The sequence below is a fragment of the Rhineura floridana genome, chromosome 9 (assembly GCF_030035675.1).
Source record: "Rhineura floridana isolate rRhiFlo1 chromosome 9, rRhiFlo1.hap2, whole genome shotgun sequence".
NCBI classification, from domain to species: domain Eukaryota; kingdom Metazoa; phylum Chordata; class Lepidosauria; order Squamata; family Rhineuridae; genus Rhineura; species Rhineura floridana.
Window position 1 is genome coordinate 51,562,182 of NC_084488.1, and position 26,560 is coordinate 51,588,741.

Below are 26,560 nucleotides of genomic sequence, written 5' to 3' on the forward strand. Positions count from 1 at the left end.
GCAGCCATCTTATGTAGGCCTTTGCAGATTCCTCTGGTTTCTGATGTCTCTGGTGAAAGCATGCCCTCTCATGAATGAGATTTTTCTTTGGCACAAAATACTCATCAGATTTCCCTAGGACTAGGAGATAGTCATCCTGGTCTTCTGCAGCAGCAAACCCAAATGATTTAAATATCTCTTCTGCTTGCTGGCCCATGGCATAAATCAAGGAGCATACCTGAATTTCTTCCTTCTCTTCCTTCTGTTTTGTAGCAATGCGGTATCTGGAAAACCTCTGCTTCCAATCTGGCCATGCTGCAGGCCTGGTGAAATCTAAGGCCTCTGGTGGGGAAAATTTTGCCATTGCTGTCCTTTGTTTGACTCCTTCCATCAGTGGACAGACAGTATTGGATACCATCCAGAGGTTCTGTACATGTGATATGTTAACAAACATCACTAAGTGTTGTTTTAATTTTGTCACAAATGTATTAGCAAAATAAAACTTTGTGCATATTTTCCTCTCAGAATTATTGGCCAAGTATTCTTGTTGCTTACACTTGATATTTTTTAAAAAGCCTACTAAACAAGCAGAGGTTGTGCCTAGAGTAAGAGGTGAAACAGTTTTTCAGAAGTAGTTCCTATGTGAAATCTGACAGAGTCTGGAATTTGCTGTTATTGTACACCAAAACATTAGTCACCTGACAAAATAGTTTTACTGGTTGGACAAGTCAAATATTGGCCAGTTAATATTCTTACCCATCTTACAGATAATGCAGACACCAGCAATGTATGACATTTAAGACTAGTACATATTTGTCATTGATTGTCTTGCCAGAAGAAGATGAAACCTCCTTTGCTAGTACAGTGAGACTCCCGTCCTGAACAGTAGAAAAATGCAGCAGGAGAAAATGAGGCAATAATAAGTTGAATTGTATTTCAAATGGATGAATGGCATTCCAAAAGGAAACAAAGTAGGTGGAGGTGCAAAGGTCATTTCAACTCTGGACAGTAGCAGCTATTGTCTGTAGAATAGCAAAGGGCAATGAAAAAATAGCTTGTATGCCAGGAAAAGTAGTTTCCTGTCACTGTATAAATCTAGTTTAAAAGACAACAAAAACTGTCCAAGTCAATTCTAAATTCAAAAAGTGAATGCATAATATTTCTATATTTAAAGTCATATAATAGATAGTTTTAATATGTAAATGAAGATAATCAGAGGAAACAACATTTTTTGCATATCATGTATATTTCTAAGTAATGGCAGCTCAGTTACATTTTCCAATGGCAAATTTATTTTTCATTCACTGTTCTTTGAAATGTTAATGTGCAGGTAGTTAGTAATATTACATTTCTGTTTACCATTAATAGTACAATTTTGATTGCCAGCACTAACAATGTAGTAGTAACCATCCTAAATGTGTTTAAAATAGCAGTTCATAGTCTAAACTGTATTACGTTTAAAACTTTGGGTAGATTTCAGGCTTATAGGGTCTATTTTGTTTTTTGCTCCACCAACTGGAGCCAGATGCACAAAAGTTTACTTGGAATTAAAGATTTCTAAGCCTAGAAATTTGTTTTGATTACCAAAATTCAAATGAGTTCACAGTCTACACAAAAAACCATTCCTGCTTACCCCACCCTCCTAGCTGCCTTAGTTTAAGCTATATACAGTACCTTGCAAAAGTAATCAGTCCCCTGACGAATGCTCTCATATTACTGAATTACAAATGGTACATTGTAATTTCGTTCTGTATGATATTTTATTTTTAAACACTGAAACTCAAAATCAATTATTGTAAGGTGACATTGGTTTTATGTTGGGAAATGTTTGTAAGAACTTTGGGAGCCAGAAATCCTTGCTGATGTACCTAGAGATCTACCAGTAGTTCTGAGCTATCATCTGTTCACCTCTGGTTTAAAACTTTTCAGAGATGTAAACACAGCTGGTATAGCACAGTGGGGAGGAGAGCCTGGCTGGGAGTCCAGAGTCTGTGACTTCAAATCCCTGCTTGTGTCTCCTAGGTGTAAAGGGCCAGCTAAAGATAACCCCCACAGTGAGTGGCTTAGGGGTTATGTACCCTGCCACCTGTGCAGCTGTGGGCAAGCTGCATAGTCCCAAGGAGCCCAGTTGCCCCCCAGCTGGCAGTTGCGGAGAAGGAATGAGCTGGCTTGTGCAGTTGTGGCAAGCTGAGCAGGCCCTAGCCACCTGGAGAGGAGTAGCCTCAGAGGGAGGCAATGGTAAACACCTTCTGAATACCGCTTACCATGAAAATCCTATTCATAGGGTCACCATAAGTCGGGATCGACTTGAAGGCAGTCAATTTCCATTTTTCATAGCACTGCATAGCCAGAAGAACGTAACATATTCTCTTCTCTATAGCAGTTCCTGTGGCAGATCACTTTCTAAACTTGAGAAGCTTTAAAAGAAATGTGCCAACTGTGTTGAAGGAGGTGAGTTTTTCAGGCATGCACAAGCCCTTGTTTGCACCAGATACTTGCTTAATTGTGTCCAGTTGTAGAGTTGGACAACTTAAAGCATTGAGAGCCCTATGACACTCAAGCAGAAGAGTTAATCCTAATTTTGTGCATTAGCTAATACTTCATGTTTTGATCTTTTGAATGCTTTTACCCATTTATTATTATTTATTTATTTATTATTTGATTTATATCCCGCCCTTCTTCCCAGCAGGAGCTCAGGGCGGCAAACAAAAGCACTAAAAACACTTTAAAACATCATAAGAATAGACTTTAAAATACATCAAAACGAAACAACTTTAAAAACATTTTTAAAAAATGAACTCATTTGAATTTTGAACATCAGTGGTGAGTGCAACATAACAAACCGCAATCCCTTTATAATGGTTAGGGGATCTGGTTCAGGCCACAGGATTACAAGCTCCCACATAATTTTCTTTCTAACTTCTGAACTATAGCTTTCTGGAGTGCCTAGTACCATCATAGTCTCATGTGCCTTCCCCCACCTATCTTTAATTTTCGTGCATGTACCCTGTATATCACACTGTAAGCTGCCTTGAAGCTCTTTGGAGGAAGAGCAGATTGTGACACATAGGTTGCTCCTGACATGTCTTAGTGTGAAGGGCCATGGGAAAATCAGTGTTTTTCTTGGGGGGGGGTGTCCCATTTTTTCCCTGCCCTTCATATCTCAAGTTTTAATAGTTTTTTCTTTCTATATTAATATTACAAATGAAAATTATAAAATGGTTCAATGTAAATTACTGATGAAGTATTCCTGCATTTTCTGTTCTACAAGGGGAAAGCAGGACTTGAAAGGTGGAGTTAGTTTTACAAATGGGTCCCAAACAGTTGAGTAAATTACAAGTTGGCCCCATTTCAGAACACTTGAGGAACACTGGTTTCTGGTGTAATTTCAACATAATCTCCCACATAGGCAGCTCACAGGACCAGCTGAATGGTTAAGCACTTCTCTTTAGAAATTGTAAGGCAAGGGTGAGGAACTTGTCACCCTCATAGGCCAAGTTTGATAGGTGGGGATAGCTGCTCTTTTCTCAATCTGATGTCACAATGATGTCAGTTGATCCATCTTTGGTTCCAAATCAAACCTTATGGGCAAAGGCTTAGCCTTGTTAGAGTTGTGAAGCCCAGTGCTTTGCAAGACCCACTGATCAGCTGATCATGTGGGCTTGCACAGCCAGGTGCATAGCGCTTTGTATAGGGCTTCAGGTGCCAACTCCTTTAAGTGAAGCCTTTAAGTGTCTTTACCTGCCCCACACCAGATGACATATGATGTCCAGTGTAGGGTGGGTGTTGGCTTGGGCAAAATTGCATAGTAGCCCAAATGGGGAGGCCTTGCAATCCTTGTTTGTCCTTGAGTCTCCCCACCTCTGTTCCTCAAATGTAAAGCAGTTGGATCGAAGATCAAGTGGGGGAGGGTAGAAGGAAGCAAGATAATAGTGTTCTATGTTTCTTTGCTTCTTGCATCCAACTCAGCCATTCCCACCACTCTCAGTTTGTGGCTACACAATCAGAAGAGTGATGTATTACAAGTCCCGTCTGGATTATCTGTACAGTCTGGGAGGGGATCTTACTGTTTTGCAGTAGTTCCTCTTTTAGCTCTCTTGGCATCTCTAGCATGTGATGACTGCTGCTCTGGTCCATGGGATTTATCCTGCAGGTTACCTCTTGTTTTGGCCAAGGATCCATAAATCTGTCTCTGGCAAGATTTCCCTGAGCACAGAAGAGCTCATTTTTCTAACTTTGGAAAGCAGCAAGACATTGAGATGCTTTTCAAATCTTTCCAAACTTCGTGAGATCTGGTAGATTTCCTGCCTTTCTCCAGGATTGAGCACAAGGCAGTAGAATCTCCCTGAACTCAGGCTGAGCCTCAGAGTTGCTTAGCATGACAGGGATAAACATTAATTCCTTGACTTTGGCAGTGATGAATTTTTATCTGACTGTTGTGTTGCTGTTGTTTATTGTTGCAGGGAATTATTATTTTAATATTGTTGTAACATTGTCCCTGATTTTATTGGCTGTAGGTTTTACCTTAAATATTTTTTAATTGGCAAAGCATACTAAAATATACTTTTACCACCAGCAATATATGTTTCTTTCATTAATGTTTTCTTCCTAAAGCTATGATAAATTGACAAGTTCATATTCTGTTTATTTCAACATCTGGATGCCACATTGTATCCATTTTTATTTTTGCCAGTGACACTTGGGAAGGGAGGGAAACCAAGAAGTTTTCACAAGTTATGGAGCTTCTGGCTGCCTTTTCCTTTGCAGCATTTAGAGTGAGCATTTAACTAGCTTTTAAAATTTTAGATTTTTTGTTTGTTTACAGTTTAACTGAATAACACAGTTCCTCTTGAGTATAACAAATTTTATAAATTAACAAAAGCATAAAGGAAAAGGCATAATAAGGTTTGCTTCAATACATATATAAAAGAATTCAGTAACAAGTTCTATGCATGTTTACTCAGAAGTAAGTCCCACTTTGTTTCAGCGATACTTCCAGGTATGTGTGTATAGGATTGCAATAAAGTATTGAAGAGAATCTGAGTGATGTTGTATTTCCATAAGAAAAAAACTCCATAATCCACAGTTGGGCAATACCTTTATTAGAACCAACCAAAGTGCTGCAAAATAATGCTCTCCAGAACTCTTCATCAGTCAAGATGTTACACAAAGCAGGAGTTAATGAGATAAGGAAAAAAAGGATTACATTGAATATCGTAGCCGTAAGGGTCAGCTTGTGGCTTTTAACTGAACTGATCTTAACCACAGTTAATATTTTCCAAATCTTACCATACCATACTTGGATGGCAGGAGGGTTTTTATTTTTTCCATTTTGCTGTAATTTGGAATTTTGCCACTATTAGAAGGGCAGTCTGATCCATGGTATTTCTTCCTGGTCCATAATTTCCAACAAGACTATCATAGGATCAAAATTTGATTTAATCACATAGCAAGAATATAATAATTTTTTCATTTACTTTCTTTTCTATAAGTAGTTTGAGACTGAATGAAACTTCTCTATAGGATTACCAAACATCTAAAGACTAACTTGAACATTATAGGAGTTAGTTCTTTTGTCCAGTAGCCAAATAGACTTCATCCTGACTATATAATGTCCAGGAACAAAACTGAATACAATGTTTTGGTTTTAGAGGCTCTTAGTTCTCCTTTTGCTTTGATCTTAGAATTGTTGTTACAATGGAGGAGGTTACTTACCCGTTCTTTTCATTGCTTTCTCCAGTGTGCTTGTGGGGTCCTCACCTTTGAGCTGATTAGAGTCTACACAAATATTTTCCTAACGAAATATATTACATACACAGTGAAAATTTTAGTGGGGCTATTGTATTTGCAGATTCGCATATGAGTTGCTCTTTAGGTTGGTATCTAGGAAAGTTTCCTTCCAATTGTACTGAATCAGTGTGCTAAAATTAGCCATGGTTAATCACACTAATCTATGAATACCTGGACATCAGGTGTAGTTTGAGAATTGAAATACAGCCTGCACAAGTTCTGTCTACATTTATCCCATATTGACATTACAACTCACCCTAACAAGTATAAAGTATAACTTCTTATTAGTCAATTCCGTCTTTTATGTGGTTCCAGCAATGCTTCAGTGTCATTTGTTGCAGAATTCTTTTTGTTGGCTGCCTGTAGAGCAAGGGATACAATCTAAGTTAGCTTGGGATTTATAGTCCCAAACAATATAGTCCCCAGTTTGACTCAGTGGAGTGAAAATTCTAAGATCAAATCAAAAGAAGGCTAAGAGCCTTTAAACTACAACTTTGCATCCAGCTTCATCCCTGGATATATATTTGGGATGAAGTCGCCAAACTTGGTCCCCTGCAATGTAGTTTGTTGTTTGACAGAGGGTGGAGATGAGTTACGATGTCTTGTTGGCATTGGAATCTTGCTGAGCTTATCCTCTGGATATTTGCCTGTGTTTATTTATCCCCACCTGAAAACATGGTAATTCAATTGTGTTTGTACATATCCCCCCTTGTAAAAATGGTAAGTAAATTTACAGTAGATGGTATCTGACTACATCTTACTTCAAGTAGGCTCATTGGAAGTTCTGTCCATTTATTTCATTGGGTTTATTCTGACTATGACTTAGTTGGATACCACCCAAAGAAATGCTTTTAAAATCAGATATCAGCAGATGGGACTGTGTACTTTTTGTTGTTTGGTTTAAACTAGGTATTTCCATCAGATCACTGGTATCTGACTACATCTTACTTCAAGTAGGCTCATTGGAAGTTCTGTCCATTTATTTCATTGGGTTTATTCTGACTATGACTTAGTTGGATACCACCCAAAGAAATGCTTTTAAAATCAGATATCAGCAGATGGGACTGTGTACTTTTTGTTGTTTGGTTTAAACTAGGTATTTCCATCAGATCACTTTAGCAGGACAAACGAAGGATGCTCTCTAATATGTTTTTCTGAATTTTTTCAGGAAAAAACAGTTTACAGTTGCTCAGATATAAATGTAAACTTTGGAAATAAAACTTGAAAGTGGGGGGAAAAGGTTCAGCTCTTCACTTCTATTCTGCTGTGCTTGTTTATAACTTGGATTTATGCATGTTGTATTAGCACAAACCTATGCAGAATAGTAAGGATGAGAGAAGATTAACTTGCAAGCATGACTGCTTTACTTTAAACTGCTAGGTCAGCAAAGATTGTAGGATTGAATAAAACTTAATAGGTTATATTCAACGAAGCGTTAAGTTGCTGGTTCCATCAGTACAAGGATTTCTACTTCTGCAATGGAACTTTCTCCTTCTGTCCTTTCCATATATGTCCCCTAAATCTCTCCAACCCTCTGGAGCAGATTTGGGGATGGCACAGGGTGTGCACGGGAGGAGAGGGGGGTAAATCCTACATGCTAGCACTAATCCTTGCACTAGCATTATTATTTCATTGAATACAGCTCAATAGCTGCATTTTTTTAAAAGCATCAGGGCTAAATTATGCCATACTGTACAAGGCTACATAATACTTTAATTTCCAGTAACTCTCAAAATAGGCAACATGTAATTCATATTTTTCTTACATATTTATATATTATTTTATTGCTTCCATTTAAGAAAAAAGAGGTTGGAAGACTATGAATTCCCTTTTGAATCTGGATTTGGGATGTTGTCAGCTCGAGTGTTCCATTACGAGACTGGCTATGGTAGACATGTGCCAAAACTCTTTGTGCCAGCATGACATGATAACACATAAGTGTGGCAACATAATGAGAAGACATGATTCACTAGAAACAACAATAATGCTGGGAAAAACACAAGGGAGTAGAAAAAGAGGAAGGCCAAACAAGAGATGGATTGATTCCATAAAGGAAGCCACAGACCTGAACTTGCAAGATCTGAACAGGGTGGTTCATGACAGATGTTATTGGAGGTCTCCATGAGTCATAGTTGACTTGAAGGCACATAACAAGGTGTGGCAAATTTGTGTATATGCTCCTGTATTGGTTAAAACCTATTTTGTGTGATAATTTTTCCGTTTGGTAAATCTGCTCATAATGAAAACACCTCCAACTGCACTCTGTATAAGGAAGGCACAAGTGTTATTTCCATTTTCTGCAATGATTATTCAGCCTTTTGTGTTGCACTCCATTTAAAAATAGATGAGAAGTTCATATTTCAGTTAAAAATAGTTGTCTTTCTCAAGAGGCCAACAAGGTGTTTTCAAGAAGAATTTCCTAACAATTTTTAGAGAAGACTATTTCAGAAATGGTGTTTTGTACAGCATGGAAATTCAAAGAGAAGCAGTTAATGAATGTAGCTTTCCATCTGCAGTATGCATGTAGATTATTACATGTCCATATAAAGAAATTGTAGTTCAAATTTGTGCACTTTCTGCTTCTGTAAAAGTACTATAAAATATAAGGACACGGTATAGTATTTTATTCACTGTATTGATGAAAATTAATTGGTGGCTGTACTTCCTATGGCTAATCCTACTGACCTTTAAATTTTTTGAAGATTGGCGCTAGAGAAAACATTTCTAAGCATGTATTAGAAGTAAATCTCATTTGTGATGGAATAGGTCTTTCTTTTAGCCAAAAGAAAGCGAAGTGGGTGGGTGTGTTTTATCCATTGACCTATATTTTAGAGGGCTGTGGATAAGATACTTCGAATCGCTTGTATCTGTATTCATGAAAATCTTTTGTGGCAACTCCCTCAGTATCACATGACTTTGACTTCTTCTGCATGTAATTTTTAAAGCTGTGAAGACAGAAGAGTTCTAATTTATATTACCTACTTCTTTGCTGCTTTACATCCAGCTGATAGTGAAGCATCAGGTAAACTATGCAAGCAAGTGGGTCCATGGCATAGTTTGAATTCTGGTCTGTATCTGGATGGAGAATCCCTATGTATATCATCTTGGGTTTTATAATGGAAGAAATGTGGGTATAGATGTCATAATTTAATTATATATGTTCTACTCTTTCTTCTGGTGCTCAATAGGTTTCCTGTGTACAAGTTGCCAAATAATAAGCCCAAAGTTATAATGATAAAATCTAGGAGTGGGGTGTATGACTACAGGGAAAAATGCTAGAAGGCCTCATGGGCAGCCTATCTCTCATTTCCTGCCTTTTACCTCATTAAAGTGAATATGATCCAGCCCATATTTTAAACATTTCACTGAGCCAAACAGGATTTATATATAATTCCAGGACTCTAGTTTTAATAATGTTCTGGACCCCTTCAGCATGCATGCAATTCCAGCAGAGCACAGTACAGTACATAGCATATTGAATCACAATCTTAATGGAAGGAAAAGTAAATAAAAAACTCTGCCCCAAGAGAAACAGAATTGCAGTGCATGTATGAGACAGTTTTTGTGCATGCATAACATTTAAATTTTATTTTACCAAATTGTTTTGTGAGGCTGTGAGCCCTCTTCCACTGTGTTGGTGCAGGTGCATAAAAAGGGCTCACAGAGTTTGTTTCCTGCCTGGATTATGTTGAAGTGCTCCACCAGTGCCTACTCTGCTCTTCGTAGCAGAGAAGAAAGCCTGGCTCATCACGTGGGTAGCTGTTGACTGGTCAGCATTCGACAAGAGCTAGGAAAACAGACATACTTGTTGAGTTAAAATAGTATAAGATCAGGCCTTATGAGTTAAAGAAGACTGAAAAAGAAACAAAGTTCACATTTAGTGAGAAACTGATTAGGATACAGAGATGTTTTGTGTAAGTGGAAACACACATCTGCTTCTGAAAAGCAGTCCTGCTGAATTATCTTGATCTACTCATCCCACTTCAGCCCCCCATGCACCATCACATGCCATTCCAGAGGGTCGCTTGCCCTGGCTTTTCTGTAGGTACAGAAGACTATAGTGGGGGTGAGGAGCCAGAAAAGCACCATTACAGAATCAAAGTTCTGTTAATCTATTTTCCTTTTTGTAGGGTGAGCAGGAAATTCTTGGGGGATGAGTTTTTGGAGAGGGAAATCTGAGAGAGATTGTAGGTCGTGGATGAATTCTGAGGGGAATCTGGCAATAAAGGAATCTGGAAAGTCCAACATTATTTTCAGGACATATAAGGTAGGAGAGTGGCAACTGGACATTAAGAACACTGGGTTGCATTCAGAGATATTTCTTCAGAGAAAAGAACATTTTGGATGCCACCAATTAGTGTCTATTTGACCTTCTACTCCAACATCCTGTTTTCAACAGCATCTAGCCAGATGTCCTGGGAAGCTCACAAGCTGACTGTAAAGGTGATTTCCTTCTCTGTGTTCCCTAGATTTAATTATACATTGTGGGTAGAAGTAATGTGTGCAGCATTGAATTATGAAGCTGCCTTAATTTGTTTTTCAGCAAACCTGGTGGAGGATGGGGGGGGGGTCTGAACACAGAGAAGAGCAATTTAGAGCATGGCTGCTCTGGATAGGGAGAACCAGACCACTGTAGTCCATGCACTGGTAACCTCACGACTGGATTACTCTAATGCACTTTATGTGGGGCTGCCCTTGCATCACGTCTGGAAGTTTCAGCTTCCAGAAGTGCAGGGCATTGCAGTTAGACTGGTGATAGGAGCAGACTACTGCAAACATATGACACCTGTGTTACAAGACCTGCACTGGCTTCCCATCTGCTGCTGGGCCAGGGTCAAAGTTCTTGTACTAGTGTATAAAGCCTAGAATATTTTAGGCATAGGATACCTTAAATACCACCTTACTCTGTATGTCCCAAACCAATCACTAAGATCATCTGGGGGGACACAGTTGGTAGTCCCCCATGGACCAGAAGCATGACTCATGTCAACAAGGAGTTGGGTCTCCAGTGTAGAGGGCCCAATTCTGTGGAACTCCCTCCTAGTAGAAATCAGACAGGCACTGTTCCTGCTAATTTTCAGATGTCTGGTTAAAACAGTTTTATTTCAGGAGGCTTTTTTTGCTCCATGAATGCTGTTCTGATATTTTAATCTGTTTAATTTGTTTTAAAATTTGTATTTTGTATGTTTTTATTGTGTAAGCCACTTTGAGACCCAGATGCAGTAAAAAGTGGTGTATACATTTTAAAAATAAATAGGGGCAAAGGAATGTTTATTGGATTTGGTTTGGGGGCTCATACTCCATTTCTGCCATATACATCAGGTGTAGGCTAGTCTTCATCTAGTGAGTCTAGTATGAGGGCAACACTGCCTGCTTGTTTTCAACATCTGATATTCCAGACTATACAGCCTTTGTCCATGTAGCTATCCCAGCTGATATGGATGGGCTTGCTTGACTGGAGCAGTTAGGAGGAGCATTGCATGGGTGGAAGGTGTGATAAGAGATGCTTGTAGGGTGTGTGGGACTTGCAGTATCCACACTTTGAAGGTACCAGCTTCTGTTGATTACTAAATACATGTCAAAGAATTGTATTTCTAAATAATTAAATGCTTTAAAGATTATTTCTGCAAAAATCAAATGTACAAAGCTGCTTTTATACTGACTCAGACCATTGGTCCATCTTACCAAGTACCGTCCACAATAAAGAAGAACATTTTAACAAGCTGTCTACTTTTCCATGCGAAATGCAGAGTCAAGATCTGGAAAGTGCAAAGAAAAGGAATGAAAAGAGCTATTAGATAGCAGTGTAGTGTAGAAAATTTACTACAGTTTTAAAATGAATGGTTTATGTTAATGACAAACCATAATCACATTCTTACTTATATAAGCAGAAAAACTACTTGCAAACTGAATTGCTGCTACTTGAAGCAATAATAACAAGATGCAGACAAACGAGAGATATTGAAAACCACACAAGTGTGGTTTTATGCATACATGCTATAGATATTAAAATGATTAGAAGCGCTATTGGTGGCATGGAAGATGTTCAGAGTAAGGGTTTACTTAAGCACTAAAGAGTATCAAAAAGTGAGTGGAGAACATGCTGCTGTCATAAACACTACAAGCGTGGTTCCCAAACTTTTTTTATCCCAGACCAGTTGACAATTGCTGAGGGTCTTGGTAGAACACTTAACGATTTTTCTGCCTGATGTTTTTTTTTTTACAATAATTTTTATTCAAATTTTCATAAAACATACAAAACAAAATCATAAAACATTCAAAGACAAAAAACAAAACAAAACAAAAATAATTAAACAAAAAAAAATAAAATACTGACTTCCCATTTGTCACAGATCAAATCAGTTATAGGTCTACAATATATAACAATCCTGTCTCTTAAATCATATTATAAAATCACTTTCCTCCAGTAGTTATCTTAATTAATCATCAAATCTCATAAACATTACTTTATTCTTTCCAAAAAATCAAAGAGAGGTTTCAATTCATTAAGAAATATATCTATCAATTTTTCTCCAAATAAACATGTCGATTAATCCATCTCTTTAATAATTATAATAATCTTATTGTCATAACCATAGTCCAAATAAACATTTCGATTAATCCATCTCATCAAAATCTGTTAGGTTCAATAATTTCAATAGCCATTATTCCATTATCCCTATTAGTTCCATCTTCCATCTTCAATAGTCCTGTTAAGTCCAGTAATTTCAGTGTCCAATCTTCCATTATCAGTATTCCATAATAATCTTGCTGTCGTAGCCATAGTCATATAATAAGAGTCTGATGGGAATTTCCTCTATCCCAAATATTTTCTTGCCATCCATTCTGAATAAGTTGCTGAAATACTGTTGTAAAGTCATATCTCTGTTCTTCTTTTTTACAAAATGCACTGGCTCATCTCTTGAGAGTTTTTCCATTGTCACATGGCTGCAGTTAATTCCATAGATTTTCTCTATATCAAGCTCCATCACGTCATTCCAGTCCAAAAGATTATCCAAGCCATTGATAACTTTATCTCTAATATCTTCATTAATTTCTTCAGAGATAACGTTAAATTCCAAACAGTAGATTTTATTTCTAAAATCCATAAACTCCAGATCTTTTTCCAATTCCACATTTGTTCCAATCTCCAGGGCTTGTATCTTCCCTTTATTTTTTCTTTTCTCATCTCTGATCTCATTCTCCTCTCTCACAGGATCCCCTATTTCTTTAAGCTCCTGCGTCATTTTGCTCAGTTCAATTTTCAGCTCCTTACTGCCCTGTCGCAGGGTTTGTTTCGTTATCTCAATCTCATCCATTATTTTCTGAAACATAGTTACTTCCAGATTCTCAGCCACTTTCTTGATTGCCATTTTTAAAACCACGAAAACAAAGCAAAACAAAAATAAAGAAGAACCACTTCTTATTTCAGCAACAATTGGGTTAATATTCCAGGCTTGATGACATCACAGTATAAACAGAGCAGCCTGCCTTATCTCTCTATGTTCAAGAATGCAAAACAAATTTAGTTCCCAGCATCAAAACAGTTAGTGGCGTCGTGAAGAAGCAGATTCGTCAAAATAAAATAGACCAAAAAGAGAATAGTCCCAGACAATATAATATTCCTCGGAATAGAAATCAGGAATAGAAATCCCTCTTCTGTTTATATCTTTAGAATGCACTTCCAGGACAGCTTTTTGCGACAGAAACAGAGATAAGCTGTTAATTTCGTGAATAACAGAGAAGAGTTATAGCTCACCCAGAAGTTGTCCAAAGCCGATCAATCTGACAAATCTCCTTTTGCTGCAACAATTTAAACCAAGTAAAAAAAATAATAGAAAGAAGGGTGCTTGCCTGTTAGTCCGTTCTCTCTTTAAAGAAAAGATAAACGTATCGCTTAAACAGATAGAGCTTGTTCGGAAGTCCGTCCGGCATTGTTGGCTGGACCTTATCTCATAAATTAATGAAATCCAGTCCTCCCAACAAAAACAGGCTTTTGAGGTTGATCTCTACGTTTCTCCCTGCCCGGGAGAAATTTCATCAGTCAAAAAAAAAAATGTTCTGACTGATTTATATCTGAATAAGCTTCTTTTGAGGCGGGAGCCCGTCCCAAAAGCAGGCACAAGCGAAGTCACCCTTCCTGGAAGTGTCAGAAAGATTTTTCTGCCTGATGTTAAGCAATTGTAATGCACTGTGTTAGATGCTAAAGTATTTTTTTAAATTATATTGAATGCAAATGTTAATACTGTAGAATATATTAAGAAGTAAAAGGAGCAATAAAAATCAGTATGAATATTTTAATGCGATGGATGTGCCTGTTATGGTAAACAAAGTTCTTTGATTTTCTTTGTAATGTTGATCAGCTTGAGTCTTAGGTCAGATTCAGCATTCATCCTGCTTCTGCCCATGTATTGACTCTGCACTTCTTTCAAGTACCTTGTCAGCCTCTTTTTCCCCCTAATCACCTTCTCCCTTTTGCTGAAGCAGAGCCAGCATGGCTTCTACAAGGGAAAGTCCTGTCTCAGTAACCTATTAGAATTCTTTGAGAGTGTCAACAAGCATACAGATAGAGGTGATCCAGTGGACATAGTGTACTTAGACTTTCAAAAAGCGTTTGACAAGGTACCTCACCAAAGGCTTCTGAGGAAGCTTAGCAGTCATGGAATAAGAGGAGAGGTCCTCTTGTGGATAAGGAATTGGTTAAGAAGCAGAAACCAGAGAGTAGGAATAAACGGACAGTTCTCCCAATGGAGGGCTGTAGAAAGTGGAGTCCCTCAAGGATCGGTATTGGGACCTGTACTTTTCAACTTGTTCATTAATGACCTAGAATTAGGAGTGAGCAGTGAAGTGGCCAAGTTTGCTGACAACACTAAATTGTTCAGGGTTGTTAAAACAAAAAGGGATTGCGAAGAGCTCCAAAAAGACCTCTCCAAACTGAGTGAATGGGCAGAAAAATGGCAAATGCAATTCAATATAAACAAGTGTAAAATTATGCATATTGGAGCAAAAAATCTGAATTTCACATATACGCTCATGGGGTCTGAACTGGCGGTGACCGACCAGGAGAGAGACCTCGGGGTTGTAGTGGACAGCACGATGAAAATGTCGACCCAGTGTGCGGCAGCTGTGAAAAAGGCAAATTCCATGCTAGGGATAATTAGGAAAGGTATTGAAAATAAAACAGCCGATATCATAATGCCGTTGTATAAATCTATGGTGCGGCCGCATTTGGAATCCTGTGTACAGTTCTGGTCGCCTCATCTCAAAAAGGATATTCTAGAGTTGGAAAAGGTTCAGAAGAGGGCAACCAGAATGATCAAGGGGATGGAGCGACTCCCTTACGAGGAAAGGTTGCAGCATTTGGGGCTTTTTAGTTTAGAGAAAAGGCGGGTCAGAGGAGACATGATAGAAGTGTATAAAATTATGCATGGCATTGAGAAAGTGGATAGAGAAAAGTTCTTCTCCCTCTCTCATAATACTAGAACTCGTGGACATTCAAAGAAGCTGAATGTTGGAAGATTCAGGACAGACAAAAGGAAGTACTTCTTTACTCAGCGCATAGTTAAACTATGGAATTTGCTCCCACAAGATGCAGTAATGGCCACCAGCTTGGACGGCTTTAAAAGAAGATTAGACAAATTCATGGAGGACAGGGCTATCAATGGCTACTAGCCATGATGGCTGTGCTCTGCCAGCCTAGTCAGAGGCAGCATGCTTCTGAAAACCAGTTGCTGGAAGCCTCAGGAGGGGAGAGTGTTCTTGCACTCGGGTCCTGCTTGCGGGCTTCCCCCAGGCACCTGGTTGGCCACTGTGAGAACAGGATGCTGGACTAGATGGGCCACTGGCCTGATCCAGCAGGCTCTTCTTATGTTCTTATGTTTTTATGCTGCCACCCATGGCTTTACTTCTCCGAATAGGGCAGAAGCTCTTTCCCCATCTCTTCCAGTCCATCCTGCTCACTTTCCAGACAGAGGACTGGGTTTTAAGAATGATGGAATAGCCACTGTGTCCACCATTCTTCAGACATGCATAGTTGCTGGGCCCACCCTCTCTCTCGCTCTCTCTCTCTCTCTCTCTCTCTCTCTCATACACACACGCAGCTGCATTGTTCCATAGAATTGCTACCACAGACCACATAAATGAAGCTCATGGACCATTAGAGGTCTACATACACCACTTTAGGAAACCCTTCACTAAAGTGAATGCTCTGGCTTTGAAACCACCCTGTTATAGTGGCAGCTGATGTAGCATAGTAGTTAAGAGGGTGAGGTTTAAGACTAGTTCAGGAAGCCTAGTTCACTAGCCCATTAACCCCTCTCTTTAATGCAAAGCAAACTCATAGGCTTGTCAGTTTCACCCCAGGAAAGCAGAGAGGCACAGGCTTATGAGTTTATTGATAGCAAAGACACTGGCAGATCAGTTTCACCATAAAGCAAAGGCAGGGGCTTGAAAGTTTATCCATTGCACCAAAGCCATGGTGGAACAGTACCTACGATGTTACACCTGCTACCAACAGGACAACTGGGTGGATCTGCTGCCTCTGGCTGAATTCGCATATAATAACTCTCTTCATGCATCCACACGCCAAACCCCCTTCTTTGCCTCCTATGGCTATCACCCTCGGTCCTACCCCCCTCACCGGTCTCCGCCGCAGATCTCATGCTGCAGGTACTAAAGGCCCTGCAGGCAGTCTTGAAGGAGCAGTGGGAGCAGGCAAAAGTCACGTACAAATGGTTTGCAGACTGCCACCGCCAGCCAGGCCCTCCACTGAAGGTAGGAGACCAGATGTGGCTCTCGACCAAGTTCCTACGATCCCAACGGCCGTCACAGAAGCTGGATGCTCGACACATTGGTCCCTTCCGTATCACCCAGCAGGTTAACCCCGTGGCTTTCCGGCTGCAACTCCCCACGTCCCTTCACATTCACCCCGTCTTCCATAGGTCGTTGCTGGTTCCGGCCCTCCTGCCTCATCCCTTGAGTTCTTGACCTCCGCCACCAGTGGAGGTGGATGGGGAGGAAGAATTCAAAGTGACGCAGATCTTGGACTCCCGTAGGCGTCGAGGCCAACTCCAGTACCTGATCGACTGGAAGGGGTATGGCCCAGAGGAATGCTCCTGGGAAAATGCCTCACAGGTACACGCCCCCCCGTCCGGTCCGTCAGTTCCACCAGTGCTACCTGGACAAACCTGACTTAGATGGGAAGGGGCGGGCTGATCGTGGGGAGGGGGATAGTGTCATGGCCGCTTCAGAGGACTCCTCAGAGGAGGAGGAAGAGGCAGTGGCGCTGGACCCAGAGGAAGGAACAAGCAGAATCCCTGAGGACGTAACTCCAGCTCTTCCCCAGCTGGAGAAAGTCCAGGTCCCGGCTGAAGCCTTTCAAGCAGATTCAGGGGATGAACAGGAGGCTCCCCTCCCCCCTGCAGAGCAAAGATGCCAGCGAGTATCGGAGCAACGGAGGAGGAGGTCGGGCCGTTTAAGAACAAGCGGCTCTGAGAAGTTGGGAGACTAATCACCTGCACCTGCCTAGGAAGTGGGTTTTAAAAGGCAGTTTGTGACTGCAGCAGGCTGCTGACTACAACGTCAGGCGTGACCTCCACATGAAACATAGTTTGCAGACTCCAGACCTTTCGGACTGAACCCCTGGCTTTCTGAACCCAGCTTCCCCACCTTGACGATGCTTTCGGACACTGCTACTGGTATGGTTGCTAGAAGCATTCCTTTCTCCAGCCGGCTCCTGTTATCTGCTGGCCTTGGCAGATTTACAACCCAGCTAACTGCCAGCTGATTAGTTACAGCCGAGCTCCCAGCCCCAAAGCTGACAATTTCTAACTTTAAACAGTGCCGAATGTTGTACTTTTGTTCACTGTAGGTAGGACAGTATTCTACAGCCTGTTCTTCTCCAAGCCCTTGACACACATGCTGTTCAGCATGGGAGCCACTTCGGTAAATTATGAGCCTGTGGTGACTCTGGGGAGCATGTGACATCACCAACCCTGCCCATGTAGACATATGTACTACTGAAGTGTGGGGTTGCATCATGCTGAAGCTACTGTCGCACTACAGGGTGTATGAGAAAAGGCTGCTTCAGTGGTAGACTGATCTGGGGATAAATTGTTGATGACAATTTGTGCCTTTTTCAGCAAGAGAATCGGACTTGAATTGTCTTCAAAAATAAAATGAGAAGTCAAAAGTAGTCATACTTACATAGATATGTACATATAGTTTGGATAATATGCTCTTGTATGAAATAGTTTTTCTTTGAAAATAGCTCATGGGGTAAAAGTACAGCTGTAAATCAGTGGGTCCCTTGGGTCCCTCCCACCCTTCCCCAATACCTTAAGCCATCCTTTCATGTTTAGTCAAGTGAAAGAGAGGCTTGGAATGAAATGTAAACTCTAATTCAGCAAATGTTCAAGGACCTGTAAAGTAACAAACAGCTGCCGAGTATTAGGGAGGAGTCAAGGATTTAGGAAGCCTGTTCAAAAGGCCAAAAATCCCCAACTGTGAGTTTGCTCTCATCCAAAGAATCTGAGAACCATGTGTCCTGGTGGCCTCTGAATATATTGCATTCAAAATAATAATATTGCACAGTCCAAAGCAATTGTTCTGGTTTTCGCTTACACATGTAGAAGAGTGAAAAGGTATTTCCTTTATTTCACTTATGAGTAGTTTAACAATTTTTTCTTGTTATTTATGATTAGTAGAACCGAAAATCACACTGTGGAATCCATTGTATTTAATGTGCATTTCTAAAAGAATATTGCATTCAGATATACTTGTAAAGGGGGGGATAATCATCTGTACTAATGTTTGATTATAGTTACTTTGTGTAATTGATAGTTCTAATACCACCAAAATCAATCATTAATTAATAGTGAAAATTCAGTGTAATGTAGTCTTTCAAACAGGATTTCAGCACGATCAGAATGATAATCAAATTTGTACTTATGCTCATATATTAGGCATGATTTGTGGGATTTATAACTTACTAGAAATTGTCCATAATTGACAGGCAGGGTGCATGTGGAACAAGGGCTCTTCCTGCAGATCTTTGTCAGTGAGAGTTGAACTTCTCAGTGTCAGGAGTGGTGGACAGGACAACACAACAACATCATTCACTCACCCACTGTACATTGCAGCAGTTTTCTCACTACAGCTGTGGATAAAGGGTAATAATATTAATAATAATAATAATAATAATAATAAACAACCTTATTTCTACCCCGCCCTTTTTCCAATAGGACTCAGAGCAGCTTACAACTAAAAACAACACCAATTAAAACATACAGAAATATACCATTAAAAAAGAATTAAACTATGAGAAAAATTAAAACCATAAAATATAGGTTAAAAACAGCAGACAATTTAAAATAATAAAATCATATAATGTAATCACCAAACCTATGACACTTAATCCTGGTCGTTCTCTATCCCAAATGCCCGTTGAAATAAAACAGTCTTTACTTGTCGCCGGAAAGACGGCAAGGAGGGAGCAGATCGCACCTCACTCGGAAGGGAGTTCCACAGCCTAGGAGCGGCCACCGAAAAGGCCCTATCTCGTGTCCGCGTCATATGTGCTTGCGAAGGTGTGGGGAACACAAGAAGGGCCTCACTTGAAGATCTCAAATCCCGGACTGGTTCATGTAGGGAGATACGATCTGTCAAATAGCCTGGACCTGAGCCATATAGGGCTTTGTAGGTCAAAACCAGCACTTTGAATTGTGACCGGAAACAAATTGGCAGCCAGTGGAGCTGTATGGTCCCTGTAACCAGCCCTGGTTAGCACTCTGGCTGCAGCTCTTTGTACCAATTTAAGTTTCTGAACAGTCTTCAAAGGCAGCCCCACGTAGAGCGCGTTACAGTAGTCTAAGCGGGATGTAACCAAGGCATGCATCACCCTAGTCAGATCAGGCAGCTCCAGAAACGGGCGCAGCTGGCGCACCAGTTTTAATTGGGCAAATGCACTCCTGGATACAGCAGCAATCTGGGCCTCCAAATTCAAAGCTGAGTCCAGGAGTACACCCAAACTGCGAACCTGAGACTTCAGGGGGAGTGCGACCCCATCCAGCACCGGTTGAATCCCTATTCCCTGATCTGCCCTCTGACTGACCAGGAGTACCTCTGTTTTGTCAGGATTTAATCTCAGCTTGTTTGCCCTCATGCAGTCCATCACTGATGTCAGACACTGGTTTAGGACCTGTACAGCTTCCTTGGCTTCAGGTGGAAAAGAGAAATAGAGTTGAGTGTCATCAGCATACTGATGGCACCGAACCCCAAAGCCCCGGACAACCTCTCCCAGCGGTTTCATGTAGATGTTAAATAACATGGGGGGACAAAACGGAACCCTGAGGGACCCCATAGGTCAATGGCCAAGGGGTCGAGCAGGAGTCCCCCAGTACCACCTTCTGGGTTCAGTCCTCCAAGAAGGACTGGAGCCACTGTAACACAGTGCCCCCAAGTCCCATCTCAGCAAGGCGGCCCAGAAGGATACCATGATCGATGGTATTGAAAGCCGCTGAGAGGTCCAGTAGAACCAGCAGAGACACACTCCCCCTGTCCAGTTCTCTGCGTAGGTCATCCACCAAGGCGACCAAAGCCGTCTCTGTCCCATAGCCAGGCCTGAAACCAGATTGAAATGGATCCAGATAATCCGTATCATCCAGGAATCTCTGGAGTTGGGCGACCACCACATGCTCTATTATCTTGCTTAAAAATGGAATATTGGAGACTGGCCGGTAGTTACCTAGTAAAGAGGGATCCAGGGAGGGCTTTTTCAGCAGTGGTCTTATAATCATTCACTTATATAAGTGTAGTAAAGGACTGCACTTGGAGGCATTATTGGGGTGAAGACTAAACTCCTTGTCCCCAGTGACTCCCAATGACATCAGTAATTAAGGCTGCTCCTATCTTCATAAGCCCTTCTCTTCATTTTTGCATGTTCCCATTTTGCAAAGCCAGATTAAGGTAGTTGGGGCTTCTTGTGCAGTTCTGAAAACAGAAGCTAAAGAACACATGAAATAAGGTACCACAAAATAAGTCTTGCTAAGCCCCATTATTATGGCATAAGCTTTCATGGACTACAGACAATACTCTGAGCACATGCAATTTCACAAATCTCAGCAAAACACAAACAAATAACATTTTGCTAACCCCGAAAGACAAAATAAAAATACTCATTTTAAACTCGGTTAAGTGTTTTTGCTCACTTCTTCTCTTGGACCAGCTACTAACTCTCAGACTAACCTACCTTGCATGGCTATTTTTCAGATATAGAAGGAGATATAAAATGCCTGCAAGAGGGAACTTGTTGCTTGTATCATAGGCATCAATTTTTTTCTTTTACTATGTTGTTTTATGCCTTCAAGTTGATTACGACTTATGGCAACCCTGTGAATCAGTGACCTCCAATAGCATCTGTCATGAACTGCCCTGTTCAGATCTTGTAAGTTCAAGTCTGTGGCTTCCTTTATGGAATCAATCCATCTCTTCTTTGGCCCTCCTCTTTTTCTACTCCCTTCTGTTTTTCCCAGCATTATTTTCTAGTGAATCATGTCTTCTCATGAGGTGTCCAAAGTATGATAACCTCAGTTTCATCATTTTAGCTTCTAGTGATAGTTCTGGTTTAATTTGTTCTAAGACCTAATTATTTGTCTTTTTCACAGTCCATGGTATGCGCAAAGCCCTCCTCCACCACGTTTCAAATGAGTTGATTTTTCTCTTACCCACTTTTTTCACTGTTCAACTTTCACATCCATACATAGAGATCAGGAATACCATGGTCTGAATGATCCTGACTTTAGTGTTCAGTGATACATCTTTGCATTTGAGGACCTTTTGTAGTTCTCTCATTGCTGCCCTCCCCAGTCCTAGCCTTCTTCTGATTTCTTGACTATTGTCTCCATTTTGGTTAATGACTGTGCCAAGGTGTTGATAATCCTTGACAAGTTCAATGTCCTCATTGTCAACTGTAAAGTTACATAAATCTTCTGTTGTCATTACTCTAGTCTTCTTAGCGTTCAGCTTTAGTCCTGCTGTTGTGCTTTCCTCTTTAACTTTCTTTAGCATTTGTTTCAAATCATTACTGGTTTCTGCTAAGAGTGTGGTATCGTCTACATATCTTAAATTATTGATATTTTTCCCTCCAATTTCATATCTCCTTCATCTTGGTCCAATCCTGCTTTCCCTATATGTTCTGCGTATAGATTAAACAAATAGGGTGATAAAATACACCCCTGTCTCACACCCTTTCTGATTGGGAACCAATTGGTTTCTCCATATTTTGTCCTTACAGTAGCCTGCTATCCAGAGTATAGGTTGCACATCAGGACAATCAGATGCTGTGGCACTTCTATTTTTTTTAAAGCATTTCATAGTTTTTCATTATATATGATCTATACATGAGAGCCAGTGTGGCGTAGTGGTTAGAGTGTTGGACTACGACCTGGGAGACCAGGGTTCGAATCCCCACACAGCTATGAAGCTCTCTGGGTGACCTTGGGCCAGTCACTTCCTCTCAGCCTCAGAGGTTGGCAATGGTAAACCCCCTCTGAATACTGCTTACCATGAAAACCCTATTCATAGGGTCACCATAAGCTGGAATCGACTTGAAGGCAGTCCAATTACATTTTATACAATTAAAGGCTTTGCTGTAATCTATAAAGCACAGGGTGATTTCCTTCTGAAATTCCTTGGTCCGTTCCATTATTCAACGTAAGTTTGTGATACGATCTCTGGTGCCTCTTCCCCTTTTAAATCCAGCTTGGATGTCTGGCATTTCTTGCTCCATGTATGGTAAGAGCCTTTATTGTAGAATCTTCAACATTACTTTGCTTGCATGGGATATTAAGGCAATAACTCTTTTACTGTAAAGAACATCTTTTTTCTTTTTCTATAAACAGTATTTTTCTACAGAGGCCCACCACCACTAATTGGTACAGTTCTAAGGATTGCATCAATCTTAATCTGGCTTGATTAACATTTGTTTTAGAATGATTCCCATTCTTTTCAGTTGATCATATTCCCCGGTTAGTGTGCATAGGGAATTGATACATAAGAGAAGTTATCTTAGGCCTGTAGACACTGGGAGTGAAGGGTAATGGAAAGCAGAGTGGTCTGTTTTCGTTTTAAAAAATGATTAAAAAAAACTTTTTACTATTTTACTTTTATAGGTAAAATAGCAAGGAAAAGGTCAACATCAGTGTTTTTTCTTTCAGTAAAAAAAACTGTTCCCACTTTCACAAGAACATAAGAATAGCCTGCTGAATCAGGCCAATGGCCCATCTTGTCCATCCTGTTCTCCCAGTGGCCAGCCAGTTGCCTGTGGGAAGCCTGCAAGCACAAAGAGCCCTCTCCCTTCCTGTAGTTTCCAGCAACTGGTATTTGGAAGCATACTGCCTCCAACCATGGAGGTAGAGCAATAGCCATCATGGCTAGCAGCCATTAATAGCCTTATCCTCCATGAATTTGTCTAATCCTGTTTTGAAGCCATTCAAATTGGTAGCCATCACTGCCGCCTCTGGGAGCGAGTTCCATAGCTTAACTATGCACTGTGTGAAGAAGCCTTTAACTCTTCCAATAATCAGCTTCACTGGATGTCCGTGAGTTCTAGAGGGAGAAAAATAATCTGCTCCCGCAGCAAAAATACTGAGATAGCTACCAGGATTTTTAAATGTTATAAAATATTTTATTTTATTAATAATAATGTAATTATTTGATTTTATGCCCTTCTTTTATAAAATAACTATTTATTTATAACGTTTCTATCCCATCTTTCTTCCATAGAGCTCTAGGTGGCATAGAAACATGGTCTTCTCCCCCCCCAAGTTTTATCTTCACAACAACAAGGCTGAGAGACAGTGATTGTCTCATAGTGACATAGCTTCTGCCCTTTATTCACAAGGAAGCCAAAGCTGCAATCCTATACCCACTTACCTGGGAGTAATCCCTATTAAACACAAATACTTGCTTCTGAGCAGACACGCATACCTTTGTACTATAAGTTATATAGTCAATTGGTAATGAGTGCCTGGACTTTTTTGCCGGGGTAGGGGGTTTAATATCCACCCATGCTTATTATGTTTGCACAAGATAAAAGGAGCACCTGATGTCAGACAAACCCATCACAGTAAAGATGCATCTTAGTTGCTGGAAGGAAAGGAAAGGCAAACTACAGCGCTTCCAAGGATTAAAAAATAAGACAGAAGCAGGAAATAAAAGTGCAGTAAAGAGGAGAGGAAATCACCAGGTCTTTAGGGTTCCAGAGATTCCTGTAGCCTGGTGCCAGACAACTAGTTCATCCATCACAGCTCGGACTTCACTCATTGGCTAAAAAACTGAAAGATGGGAGCAGCCATGCTGGCTCATCTGACAGAAATCATTTAGAAGGTTGTCTGCACATTTTGCTTTGTAGCTTTAGCTTCATAATGTCCTTCTAGGAGTGTTAGAGACATACTACTTTCGAAATGAAATATAACGTGGCATGGGCCTTGGTGCAGTTATTTCAGCTGCACCTTTATAATCCAGCCATACCATTTTGGGTGATCGTGTTTTTGGTTACAAGTGAGATAGAGGTCTATGTCTGAGCTGTACTGCTTCAAACTGCAGGTGATGGAATTGCATTCCTCCATACAAAAAAAACACTACAGCTGTGCACAAACAATGGCTACTAGCCATGGTGGTTACCTTCACTGTCAGAGGAAGTATGCCTCTGAATACCATGTACTGGGAATCACAAGTGGGGAGAGCGCTGTTGTACACAGGTCCTGCTTTAGGCTTCCCATAAGGCTTCTGGTTGGCCACTGTGAGAACAGGATGTTGGACTATGCCTGATCCAGCAAGCTGTTCTTGCGTTCTTAAACTAGCAGTCTAAAGTGATACAGCTTATATAGAAGTTTACCACTTCAGTGAAAACTAGGCAATTGTCACTATGTTATCACAGAATAGCTGGAATAATAGGATGAAATATTGAGAATTTTGTGTGTGTGTGTGTGTGTGTGAGAGAGAGAGAGAGAGAGAGAGAGAGCACAATATATAATAATTCACAAACTTTTCTGGGGAATATTCTTACAGTTTTAGCTAAATAAAAAACTTGACTGTTATACTGAAGAACAGTTTGCAAGCAATGCATTTTTTAGGGGATGTATATATTTGGAGAGAGAGCCTGAATTTTCCCCATCATGGAGCACAAAACAAGTCTCTAGTCCTCTTATTTTCCCAATAAAAGAGAAGATTTTTATTGTACGCAATTCTGTTTTGCAGAAAATCATACTGAGAGAAGAATAAAATTCCTGTCTACATAGAATGCAAAAGAGCATACCTGGAAATTTGAGATGGTCTTTAAATCTTGATTAGAGCAACGTGGCACAGGGAGAATTATGGTTTGCAGAAAAATCCTTGTCTTCCAGTTTCCACATAACTAGTGCTCAATGTTCAGTCGCTTTGTAAGAAAGAGAATCTCACCAGTATAAGAAAACAGGAGGAGTCATACCAGGCACACAGTTAGACAGATTTTTTTTTCAGTGAATGTAAAATGGCTCCCTCTTTATTTATATTATACTGACATAACTTTCACAGGAGATCATGAATTCTAGATATTGATCCTCAGAGAGTGCTGTAAAATGCATAGATTTTTAACTGTTAAAAGTATGGAATGTTTCATGGCCAGGATCCTGAGCAGAGTTCCACTCTTGTGATGCTCTTCCCACCAAAAGGGGGTGGGGGGGAAGCAACTCTGGCTGATATCCCCCTGCAGCCCCTTATGCTGCCAAAAATATGATCTAGAGAGTTAGGGAACTTTCTGGAGCAGCATGTAAGGAGGCTCAGGAGGAAGAGGAAACTGACAAAAACAGCCCCCATTTCACTGGTGGGATCCTCTGCTGGATCATGGTACAGTCTATGAATGGAAGGAGCCCTTTTGTTTGCAGAAGCCTAGTTAATATCCAAACTCATGTTCTCCCTCTGTTATTTCATATATTGTCTTACCATAACTGATGTAAGAATGAAAATCAAATGAAACGTCAGTGACAGAGTTTGGATAGATGGTCTTCTTTCTAAAGCAATGGATTGTTCTTCCATTTGGATGTATGTGCAGTTTTTTTATATTTTGTGACTATAAAATTTGTCTTTTTCCTTCTGTAGGGTGTACCTCACTTACCTTGTGCCAAAGCATTATATAACTATGAGGGGAAAGAGTCTGGAGATCTTAAATTCAGCAAAGGAGACATCATCATATTACGTCGGCAAGTTGATGAAAATTGGTATCACGGAGAAGTTAATGGTGTCCATGGATTTTTTCCTACCAATTTTGTCCAGATTATTAAACCTTTACCTCAACCTCCACCTCAGTGCAAAGCACTTTATGACTTTGAAGTTAAAGACAAGGAAGCAGATAAGGATTGTTTACCCTTCTCAAAGGTAAAACACAATGCTATTTTCTTATATTACTGAGTGTCTTAAGAACATTGAAATATTTGCCAGTGTCCACATGAAAAGTCAGTGACAGATCTATGTGAGCACCCCGGGCTATTACTTACTGTTTTTCTAATTCTTTCCGTTCCTACTTACAGGCATTTATATGTCCCTTTTATTATTGGATTTTGTTTTGTTTTGTTTTTTAAATTTTGGGAATGAATAACTTAATTTCCTCTAAGGACAATATTTAACATGTTTTTAATTATCATTCAGGAAAGACTTTGTTACATTTTTTCATACTGCACATCTCTGCTAGGATGTATGCAGGGTTGCATACATTGTTCCACTCCCACCCACCCCCATTTTATCCTCAAAACAACAC

The 26,560-nt window shown here is 40.2% G+C and overlaps 1 protein-coding gene across 3 annotated transcripts in view; it reads left to right on the plus strand.

Moving 5' to 3' along the window:
• Positions 1-26,560, plus strand: part of SH3RF1 (SH3 domain containing ring finger 1) — a 112,175-nt gene that overhangs the window by 32,255 nt on the left and 53,360 nt on the right. For all 3 annotated transcript variants that reach the window (XM_061584113.1, XM_061584114.1, XM_061584115.1), the window contains one exon: positions 25,906-26,181. In XM_061584113.1, the coding sequence (XP_061440097.1) occupies positions 25,906-26,181 (276 nt within the window). The remainder of the gene's footprint in view (positions 1-25,905; positions 26,182-26,560) is intronic.